Below are 12,104 nucleotides of genomic sequence, written 5' to 3'. Positions count from 1 at the left end.
GGAAAAGACATTACTTTGGATTTGAAAACCATGAGTTCATTGTGCTGTAACATACCCTATCAGGGAAGCATTGCAAGCTTCAGCCTTGTATGCGAATGGGAAAATTATGATCGAAAAGATTTTTTTTTATTCTCTGTGTAAAATAACCAAAGAGGAAATAGAAACGCTTAAGCAACAGGGTTATGGTGAAACTGTTAGAAATAGAGATATCCTTTCTGCTGGACATCTCAAACTAGAAGATCGTTTGCTTCATTATTTTCTGAGCTATGTGATCTTACCAAATTTTCAAATCACTCTCAAATAAGTGACATAGAACTCCAATTGATGAATGCCATGAAATTTAATCTGAAAATCAATTGGACTTTGATGATAATGAGACAAATATGGTATGTAAGAGGAACCCAAAGCCCTTTGCCATAGACAATCTTCATAACAAAAATCCATGAGCATTTCGGTGTTTCTACTGCCGGAGAAACTAAGGTCTTGCTTAACCCTCGTGAAAGCCATATTGGTGTGGATGTAATCTACAAAATGGGCTTCACATTTGATCTTCATGACCGGACCTACAAGCATAAGAAAGAAAGACCTCCTGCTCCTGAATCAGAACCCACCCCTACTAATCCTTCGGAACCTCAACCTTCTGAGTTTTATGCTCAATCTTCCTCATCTACTGCCATGCCTTCAAACTAGATGATTATGGATGAATTGATTTCTCTTCGAGGCTACATCACTAACCGGATGGATGCATTTGATACTCAGAATCAACAAATCCATTTTGAACTTTATCGTCTCTCTTCTAAGCTGAGTAGCATGGATATTGATGAAGACAATTCTGAGCCTGAATCTTAGACTTTATCTGTTGTTATGATTTTTCGATTGTAATGTTAATTTCTCCTGGTTTCAGACAAATTTCTATTATGTTGTTTGTATTGTTGTTTGCATTGTTAATGCTTGAACATCTTTTTACCTTTATGATATGCATTGTGATGTTTATGTTATATCTTATGATTACCTTTATGCTTGTCATATACATATTGTATGCTATATATATACTGCGCTGGAAAACTCTTGGCTTTTCTACTTTTTAATGAAGTCAAAAGGGGGAGAAAAGTTGGGAGAGTGTATTTTCTGTTTAAAACATTTCAGGCACATAACTCCAAATGAAAGGGGGAGCATACTCAAGACAAGTCAATAACATCACAAAATATACTAATCTCAGAAAGTTACACTGTCAAGAAGATATTGGGTTGTCATCATCAAAAAGGGGGAGATTGTGAAGAAGATATTTGCTCCTGGCCTTGGTAAGGTTTTGATGAAGACACCAACATCACCAAAAAGAAGAAAATGAAGAATACTTATGAAGACAATGAAGATTCAAGCTTCAATATATTCAAGACTTTTAGTCTAAGTCTAAATAGGTACTTCCATCCTATATTCTTAACTATAAAATAGTAGTAATGCTCAAAATATTTTTTAATAAAATTGAAACACTTTAAAATACTTGAAACAATTTTCAAAAAATACTGTGTAACGGGTTACAAGTATAAGAAAAGAGTTATCCAACTTAAAACTGATCAGAGTAATCCATTACTATCTTTAAGTAACAGATTACCATTGTTATTAAAGTTGAGATACCGATTACTCAATTTTCTATAATCGATTACTCTAATTCGAAAATAAATGATCAGTTGACAGAACACTTGAGTAATCGATTACTCAATGCTGTAATAGATTACTGAGAGCTGTTGTATTAGATTTTCAAATTCAAAGTGAATGCGTTTCAATCCAAAAGACATGTTTTCATTCCAATCAATTCCTACCCTTTCAAAGAGAAATTTTGGCTGATTGGAAAGCCTATATAAAGGCGTTGAAACTCACAATCACTACACACAACATATACACAACTCTTATACAAATTTCAAAAGCTCTTACACATATTCTGAAATTATTTTCTGCACTTTTTGCAACAAGTTCTTAAACTTTCAAAGTTGATTTTTCTGAAGTTGCTTAAAGTGAAAGTGTTTCAAGTTTACAAACTTATAAAGAGCATTATTACTAAGTATACTAAAGAGTTGGTTGGATTGTAAGTTACATCACTTTCATACTTGTAAAGGCAATTCTGCCATTGTTGTACATTCTTCACTATTATTGCAGAATACTTTCTTTCACAGGGTGTGATAAGAAAGAGGATTAGAATCACTTGGAAATGTGTTTTCCAAAAGTGAACAAGGATTAAGGAGTGTGTAAGGTACATAGAAATCTTGGGGTGAGATATTGTAATTGAAACTCATAATCTTTAGTGGAAAAATCTCTTATGTTGTAAGAGTACTGGACGTAGCCTTTGGTGGACAAGAAGGTGAACCAGTATAAAATCCTTGTGTACACTCTTCTCCCTCATCTCTTTGATTTTACTTATTAATTTTCTGCATATATTTTCCGCTGCATTTTAACTCTTGAATTTGCAGTAAAAGTGACCATTATTTTAAGTCAACTAATTCACCCCACCCACATCTTAGTTGCAATCTCAATCTTACACAATTATCAACAAATTGTTTTTCTAAATAAATATAATACATGAAGCCAATTAGCACTTTTAGAAAACTACTAATATAAACATTTCTAAATATTTATAAATATAATTATATTTCTAATATGATGTTTTTAAATTTTTCAACAAAAAAAAGTGCAAAAAATCTCATTAGCACATTTTAAAAAACTACCAATGACATGCAATTAAAAAAAGTGTAATATCTAGAAATTTTCTAACGCTGCCACTAGAAATTAAAATATAATTAAAAAAAGTGACATGTGCAATTAAAATGTTGCCTGGAAATTAAAACAATAAAGGCTCATAATAACAATAAAGGCCCATATTCCCATAATAACAAAACTCATCTAAAAATTAAATAAGAGTGTCACTCTCAAATTCCTAATTCTCTCATTACAAATCCTCTCTTATTCAATCAGAGTGTCACTCTCAAATCTTCTCTTCTCTATATAAATTCTCTTTCCCTCACCCTTCTGGCCAAACCCAAAAAAACTCAACTCCTCTCTTCTCTTACTCTCACTATCTCACACGCAGGAATGGGAACAGAGCCGAGATGAAGATACAAACTATAAATAGAGAAGAAGATAACAAGGGATGAGATGAAGATTTCTAAAAAGAAAAAAAAAATTTCCTTAAAAAAGCTTTCCTTTAAAAAATAGTGATGTTGGTCTATTAGATGGTGGTTTTGTTGAAGATTTCTGAGAGATGAGATAAAGATAGCAAGAGAGAAGAAGATGTAGCAAATAGGAAGGCAAGGTCACGGGTTCATTGCATAAATGAGCATGTGAGTGAATTTATCTTGGAATTTTATCTTTTCTTTACTTTAATTCATGCTCTACTCTAGATCTACATCTACTTTTACTTTTTTTTCAGAAAAAATTGTCTTGGAATCTTGCCTGATATTTTAGTTGGATTTGGATTATTGGATTTGGAAATTGAAAGCAAAAAACAGAATAGAAGGAGAAAAAGTAACATTGCAGTTATGAATCCGTCCCATTGCGGCCACAAGAGCATTTTGTTGCGGTTTTTTAAGTGAATTTCATTCACACCACAACTGCGGTTCGTTGCCAATGTGTTGACGGCCGCATCCGCATTGTTGTGGCCACAATACCTAATGTGAACCGTATTTTCAATCACTGATCCATACCAAAGAACCATAACCCACCATCCCACTTTAGAACTTTTCCTCAACATTTTCTATAAACTAAGTTTATTATACCAAATCAATCACTATGAATAGTATTTTATATTGAAGTTGTGATCGTAGTTATATTATATTTATCGTTAATTGTGAGAAAATGAATTGATGTAGTTACAATAACTGTGCAAAGAGTTCTGATACCACAATATTGTGGCCTAAATTGTGATTAAGAAACACATATTGAACATGACCAAAATTTCTTCAACCACCAAACAACTAATTATGCTCATTTTCCACACCAAGAAGGTAGAGACTACAATTAAGATATGTTTGGTTAAGGAAAGAAAGCAGAAGGAAATAGAGTTAAAGAAGAGAAAATAGGTAGAAAATGAGATGATAATTTTATTGTTTGGTATGATTGAAAATTAAAGAAAAGTGAGAGAAAAGAAAATACACATTTATACCTAATATATTTAAAACAATATAATTATCCTCATTATATATATAATTGTGTAGTATATCTAATTTTTAAACACTACCTTTTTAATGTTGCAAATTACATAACTAAATAATTTATTTTTAATAATTTGATTAATATTTTTTAAGTAACATATAAACTAAGTGTAATATAACAATTTGTTTTATAAAATTTAATGAAAATCATTAGGGAATAAAGTATCCCTTCATACTAAGAGATAAGTTATCTCCTTCATCCAATAAAATTACGAGATGTGTCATATTTAATCAATTTCCATCAATATGTTTCTAAAACAAGAAAAATATGACACATGTCATGTTTTATTAGTTGGAGGGAATAACTTAGCTCCTCTAGTATGAGGAGATACTTTATTCTCAAATCATTAACATTCTATATCTTCTTTTTACTAATGTATCTATAGAAAATATGATTAATATTTGACAATCACTTTTATATTTCTAACTATCTCACTTCCACACATTTGTATTTTGTCTTTCTAATTTATTTATTATTTGTCATTTTTTGGTAATTTTAAATAATTATGTTTCCTTTTTCTTTTCACTCCATTTTTATTGAACATACACAATTATTATTTATTTTTGAGTTTAGAAGCAACGAAAATTAAGTTAACTAATTTCAAATTAAAGTAAATATAAAAAAGAAGTTCATTACATTGTATCTATTTTCACATAGATTATTGTACTTTTAATTATTTATGGTGGAAGGGCAAATTTGTAATGTTTAATGGTTTTCTTTCATTTCTTCATATTCTTCACAAACTTGGGAAGAAAAGTTTTTGTGAGACATGCATATTTTTTTATTTTTTTCCTATTTGGTATTCGAATCAAAGAGTCGAAAATGACATTTTCCACCACTTTTTTCCTCCTCTTTTATTCCCTCTTATTTTCTATAGAACCAAACATAGTGTTAGGGTCTGTTTGCAAGTTCATTTTTGAAGGGGAATTAAAGGCTTCAAAACCATAAAATACAATTATGAGATGTTTCTAAAACCTTCCATTCATCTTCTTTTCACTCCAAAATCTAACTAGCAAACAGACTCTTAGCGATCTAGAAAATCTGAACCCTGAACCCAAGATAGCATCATCACACATTCGATAATTTATTATTACGTACTATTGCTCCTAAAATTTCAAGTTATGTTGAGTGAAGATATAAACGTGACTTCATTATATCTCTAGCTCCAATGTGCTATGATATAAAATTCAAATAAAACTGCCAATATAAATCGATTTTAGTTACACATGCTTTGTGATTCAATTCATCAACAAATTTTTATTCTTTTTTGAATTATGTTCTTGCTAATATTCCTATTTACCTTTTATCTCTATACAACGCGCTGGAAAAAATGTTGGCCAAACTTATTAGTATTCAAAGAAGGTTCTTGCAGGGAAATAAGATTAGTGACAAAGGTATTGCTTGGGTTTTGTGGGAAGAGGTGTGTAAACCGAAGTCCCTTGGTGGTTTGGCGGTTAGAGACATTTCTCGGTTCAATGATTTGCTTTTAGGGAAATGGAGGTGTTATAAAATTCAGGAGAAGGATGCTTTCTGGGTAAAGGTAATTGAGTCGAAATATGGAACTGACCTAACCCCTTCATCTAGAAGCTCTGTTTCTAGGTGGTGGAAAGATCTTTGTAAAATTGGCTCTTCTCGTTTGAATGGTGGGGGTGGTTTGATGAGAATGTTTGGAGGATTCTAGATAATGGTTCGCAAATTCTTTTCTGGCTGAATATTTGGGTAGGGAACCAAAGTTTGAAAGAGGTTTTTCCTAGAGTTTTTGCTTTAGCTTTCAATAGAAAGGTAACAGTAGTGGAATGTGGTATTTGGGATAACGATAATTGGTCTTGGGAGATCTAGTAAGCAAGGTGTTGTTTGATAGAGAGGAAATTCTGGCCCAAAACTTCTATGATCTAATTAGGCCACATGCTTGCAAAAAGGAGATTGAGGACACTTGGAGTTGGAGTTTAGATGCATCTAAGAAATATGTGGTCAAATCTGCTTATCTGATTCAAGGTGATCAAAGCCTTTCACCTCTAGGTAATATTTTGAGTAAGTGTTGGATTGATTGTGTCCTTTCAAAAATTTCTTGCGTTATCTGGAAATTACTTAGACTTCGGCTTCCTACTAAGTTGGAATTTTTCAAAAGACACGTTCTTCTTAATGTTGATGAAGTAAAGTGTGCAATTTGTTTGAACCATGAAGAATTTATTGAACATTTATTCTTATCTTGTGACTTTGCTTCTTCGGTATGAAAAGGAGTTTATTGTTGGCTTCAAATTCCACATCTGAATCCAACATCATTATTAGATTGCTTTATTATGCACAATGTTGTTATGTCCAATGCCAAAGGTTCAAAACTTTGGAGGATAATTTGGTTTGTTGTTGTCTGGTCCATTTGGATTATACAGAATGACCTCATTTTTTCTGAGAAACCGGTAAGTTACGTACATATTATGGTTTTGATCCAAGCTAGATATTGGACTTAGTTTTTATCGGATATAGCTCATACTTCTTTAGTTTTTGCTAATTGGTGTAATGTTCCAAGTTATAGTATTATAAGCTTTATTCTAAAAGGATCAAGTTATGATTTTTCACTTGTATTGGGTTAGCACCTCTTGAGCTAATTTTAATGCATTTTGCTTAGCAAAGGAAATATCTATCAATACAATATTGAAATCAAAAGTTATTCAACTAAAATATAAATGAATTGTTTCATGCCAATTGAACGATGTGCTTGATATCCACTGGGTAGATTAGAAGCACACTTCAAACTACTCTGCTTTTCCAAAATGTGCTTGTCCGTTGAGTTTTGGCATAGATCCATGTGGCCCTACCTACAAGCAAAAAAGACTATCTAAAGGTAATAATATCACTAAATCCATTCCCATTCTCAAATGAGCACATTTATCATTTCTCCAATGCTATACAATTAATGTTTCTGCATTACATGGCTAAATAGACGAATACAAAGTATCACATACATGCAACCATCTATTTCTTGCAATTACAAATTTCATTATCTAGTAATAATATTTATGAAGGAATCATTGGTCACATGGATGGAAATAAGCAAATTGTGTATAGGCATCATATATATCCTAAGGCACATGTCATGGTGCTGGGTAAGGAATCAAAGATTTCTTGTATTGGAAAATGGTATATTTAATATGTTACAAATTCAGACGCTGAAATTTCCAATACAAACTTTCAACCTTTTGATTTCTCAACTGCTGTCCTTGGGACACTGTTTTTGAAGACTGGTCTTACACACTAAGTTTTGCATTGAATACATACCTAATATATCCATACAACATTTTTCAGCTTCGGGTGCACTGCCCTGATCCCTCCGTCATTGTAGTCCTGCCCCGGATTGGTCCAGTTGCTAAGCTCAATAAATGACAACAAAATAAATTGTTGAACTTCTGGTGCAGCAGCAGCAGCAGAATGCAACATTATAAGCAAACTCCAGATATTAGGATCAAGTGGTGTACTCATTGACATGTGCCCTTTTCAATTGGTTGATTAATCTTCTTGCCATGCTTCTTCTCTTCTAACTCTAACCCGTTCACCATTAAAGTGAATGTACTTCCATTTAAGCCCATATTGTTTGATAACCAGATTCCGCTTATCTTCTTGGCCTAGTTTTCTAAAGGCGTTTCCCACTCTCTTGACTGTATCCTCATCAGGTTTTACCCGCAACTCTTCCATGTCTCCAAATACCTGAACTCACAGATATGAAAACAATATGTTCAAGCATAAACCGTTAAATTTAGAATTGCTGATTAAATTCAAATAAAGGTGCAGTGACATTAGTGGCTATGAAGCACGGATATAGATACGTGTGTCGGATACGGTACGTATCCGATACGTCGACATGATACGTATCCGATACGTCGACACGTAAATTTTGGATATGCATATAAAATAATAAAAAAACATAAAATATGATAAAATTATAAGTGTAAATCAAAATATCCAAAGTAAAAAATATAATGGAAATTGAAAATTATTGCCCTCCATAACAAATCTATCTTATCTTATTTTAATGAAAACGTATCTATCTTATCCTATTTTATTGGAAACGAATCTATATATCCTATATTTTACTGAAAATGAATCCATATATCCTATATTTTATTGAAAACGAATCGGATATGTGTCTTGATATTTATTTATTATTATTTTTTTTTAATTTTTGGATACTCTACGGATACGTATCCTTCGCGAATCCGAGCTTATCCGTGTCGGATACATGTCGGACACCAACACGTGAGGGTGTTTGACGAATATGTGCTTCTGAGATTAGTGGTACTAACTAAGATACCTCTATAATCTTATCTGGCATATCATGATGATCATACAACGCAATAATCCTAGAAAACAATTTCTTTGAGACAGAACGCATGTGGGTATGTATGATCATATTCCACAATGATTCTGCCTCATCTACCCTCTGATCCATATCAAATGCCAGAAGAAGGGTGTCATATGTTCCCATTGTTGCTCCTTGACCTTTGCTTAACATCCATTTTGCTACCTGAGTAATGTTAAGGATTGATAAGAAGTAAGATTCTTTTCCATTCGTCACAAGTAACCAAACAACAGATCATCAGGATCATCACGTAAAAGAGATACCATTCATCCATATATGTAATGTGTGCATAAAGAGCCAATCACTCAGATAAATGCAAACAAAACTCATGGATATTAGTATGAGCAAAACACAAATTGGAAGATATTCTAAGAAGGACTTAACCATGTCAATATTGATGGATGACACGTTATTACGGAAGTACATTGATAATATAAAATATGCAAAATATATAATTTGATGCAATGTGGAGCTTCAGAAGCAGAGGAAACATTTGACGAGCTAAAGAGTGAAGGCCATTCTGCATTAATTTACCCACCTAGTGGGATAAAGGCTTCGTTGTTGTTGTTGTAAACTGTTAAACCATATGCTAAACTTAAACCTTTGAAAAGGCAACTCAGCTCTAGCTAAAGTGTGTTATAGAAACAACATTTAACAGTTATCGAACAAACTGAATATGAGCACTGCGAAGTATCCTCTCAAAAATTACAAAGGCCAGCGAAGAGTGAAGCAAGATATGCAACGAGATAAAGTAATGGTGGTCATACTTGAATTACACGAATCCATTGACCCCTTTTCTTTAATATTTTCAAAGCCTTGGCTGCTGCAATTACAGGGAACTCAGTTTCCCAAGCCGTCCATTTGTCTAATGCTCCATAAACAGCCTCTTTCTCGTTAGGCAATTGAGACACCTGCCATTTCACGATTCACAAATGCACAACACAAAAACAACGTAAACAGAAACATCAAAACTTTAATCCCCACAGGCCAGGATCATTAAACTCAATATCAATCACAATATACTAAATATTAAACATACAATTTTGACAAGAGTGAGGGCCTTTTGGCCAGATTGAGCCGAATCTCTTTTTTTCCACAAGTGGTGCTCTTTCTTCTTCGTACTATTATTGTCTTTTCTGCATTGGAAGATGAAGCAAGCATTAAAGTAAATTGTAAATAAAACAGAAATTCACACCAAGTCGATGAAGAAAATGAAATAACATACTTGTCCTTCTCTACTGGGCTACATAGGGCTCTATCACCTCGCTGGGGTTTGGATTTGGCAACAGGAACAGCAAAGGTACAACATATACAAAGTCTCTGCAGTTAAACAATAAAAAACATAAATGAGTGTGTGCCTCAGCACAATGATAACTTATGACCTGGAGGTTCAAACCATGGAAAAACTCTCTTCGCGTACACCTCATTAGATGGGAGCCTTATACTGGGTAAGGCTAAATACATCTATCCAGGTAAGGCTAAGTACATCTATCCTCGTAAGGCTGAGTACATCTACTATGAGTACGCCTAACTACATTTAAATCTTTCCTGGACCTCATTAGGCAGGAGTCTGGTTCACTGGGTGGCCTTTTTTTTGTTAAATGAAGAGAAAATGAATTACAATTGGTGCTAGTTACCTTGTGTGACAGTGAGACAGATAATATGGTTCTTGATGTGTTTTTCTTAGCCTGAAGAATAATCAATTCAAAACATAACAAATCATAACTGATTATATGATTAGTTACAACATTTGGGGAGTAGCTTAGTAATTACCTGATAATATGTTGGTGGTGAAAGAAATGGGAACAAAATTGAGTTTTCACATACTATTACACCCATCTTGTTTTTCTTCAATATATCTTCAACCTTTTTAACCAAATTAACCACCACCTTCACCAGAGTGCACAGAATCGTTGAAATTGGTGTAAGGGAAAGAATGGGTGGACCGTGATGGAATTCGGGTCATTATATTTGGGCCTCGGTCATTTTAATAGGCTTGGGCTGGATTATTTGGACGTTGAGAGGGCTTACAACAACTTAATGTCTTATTTGGAGGATTATGATTTGGGAGGCTTGATGTTTTCATGTTTTTCCTATATGAAGATATATTGTCCTAATTGACCAATTAAAATGTGTTATTCAATTAAATAAAAAAATTATAAAAACAAAATTATATTATTTAATAAAAATAAGAAGAGACAAAATTTTTGGGACAGAGGATCCCAATCTGTTTTTCCTCTAAAAAACATTGATATAACTACATTATATTTATTTGCATTATTCTTACTGTAGCTAGAAAAGAGGGTAGTGACGTTAAATATTAAATATTTCTAGATCTAGAATCAGGCTACTCATAAAAAATATACATGTCTAAGAAAGATAGAGATAAAGAAAGAAATGAGTTTGTAAAATATATCAAATGCTCTAATGATGATCACTTATATTTCATAAAACTCTAATATATTTATATAGAAGATAAATACATTTTTATCAGCTTTACTATGATTCTAAATAGAGTTCAATAAGCTTTATTAGTGATCTAGGAATTATAATATCCCCACTATGTGCGCATATTTAGATAAAGCCAATAATCAACTATATTAGATTGCAAAGGTGGAGAGGTTACAATACTTACTTGAGCCTGGATAGACTTTGTAAGAACAAATACTTGCATACAAGTCTAAATAGGCTTGTTCTGTGAAGAATACTATTGAAAGCGTATTCCGATATTTATTTTAGTTGGGAGTTTTCTTCTCTCAACAAATCGTCCTGACAGCAGTGTCAATTTGTTGAAAAATTAATCCTCTCATTTTCGTTATGTCCTTTTTGTAAGTAAGAGAACTTGATTTTATTCTTTGTTCGCCATCTCGGCTTTGTTAGAATAAATTCTAACGCCGGTATAATGGTATCGAAGCAATTACCTATTACATAATTATTAAGTACATTTGAATACCATCTCGATTTTGTGGAATAAATTCCAACATCGGTTTAATGGTATTCTAATATATAAAAGTGATAAATAGTTAGTTGTTAGATACAAATAAATAAATAAAGAACTAAAGAATAATAAGGAATGTTACAACTTACTTTCTTAAGGAATATATTCCAGTTACAACTTACTTTCTTAAGAAAGGTTGGTATTAAAGAATAAAATGCGGAAAGTAAATAACAATAAATAAAAGTTAGTAAGTTAGTTCATCACTTTTGTATACTAAATGGTGTTTTCAACAAATAAATTTATTGATAACACTTTACTATTTTACAATTTACACCTCTTTCAAGATTCAAAGTATAGGGTTATGTCGAACCACAAGGAATTGCCTAATAAAATAAACCATGTAAACATGTCAAATCACAAATAATGATTTAAACATATTTTGATGGTTTTTTGGTTTGATTTGCACATAAATAAATCAACAAGAAAAATAAACTAAGTATTCACAAATTCTTGAGGTGACAAAATCATTTTGAATAAGGAAAATATATTTCTCAAATTCTTGTGAGTTTGAACTACTTAGACAAGTTCTTATGTTTTACTTTGGTTAAC

At 32.4% G+C, this 12,104-nt stretch overlaps 1 protein-coding gene across 1 annotated transcript; it reads right to left on the bottom strand.

The window, feature by feature from the left end:
- Positions 1-7,159: 7,159 nt before the first annotated feature.
- Positions 7,160-10,486, bottom strand: LOC109337897 (pentatricopeptide repeat-containing protein At4g18975, chloroplastic). The gene is made up of 7 exons (XM_019574979.1): positions 10,331-10,486; positions 10,195-10,245; positions 9,783-9,877; positions 9,597-9,693; positions 9,325-9,468; positions 8,510-8,722; positions 7,160-7,905 (listed from the first exon to the last, which is right to left on the bottom strand). Exons 1-7 carry the CDS (start codon positions 10,394-10,396, stop codon positions 7,708-7,710), a joined length of 864 nt encoding a protein of 287 aa, XP_019430524.1. The 5' UTR covers positions 10,397-10,486; the 3' UTR covers positions 7,160-7,707.
- Positions 10,487-12,104: the final 1,618 nt, after the last annotated feature.

Source organism: Lupinus angustifolius, unplaced genomic scaffold, assembly GCF_001865875.1.
Source record: "Lupinus angustifolius cultivar Tanjil unplaced genomic scaffold, LupAngTanjil_v1.0 Scaffold_15_57, whole genome shotgun sequence".
NCBI classification, from domain to species: domain Eukaryota; kingdom Viridiplantae; phylum Streptophyta; class Magnoliopsida; order Fabales; family Fabaceae; genus Lupinus; species Lupinus angustifolius.
The sequence above is the reverse complement of the archived record's forward strand: the minus strand, read 5'-3'. Positions and strand labels throughout refer to the sequence as shown.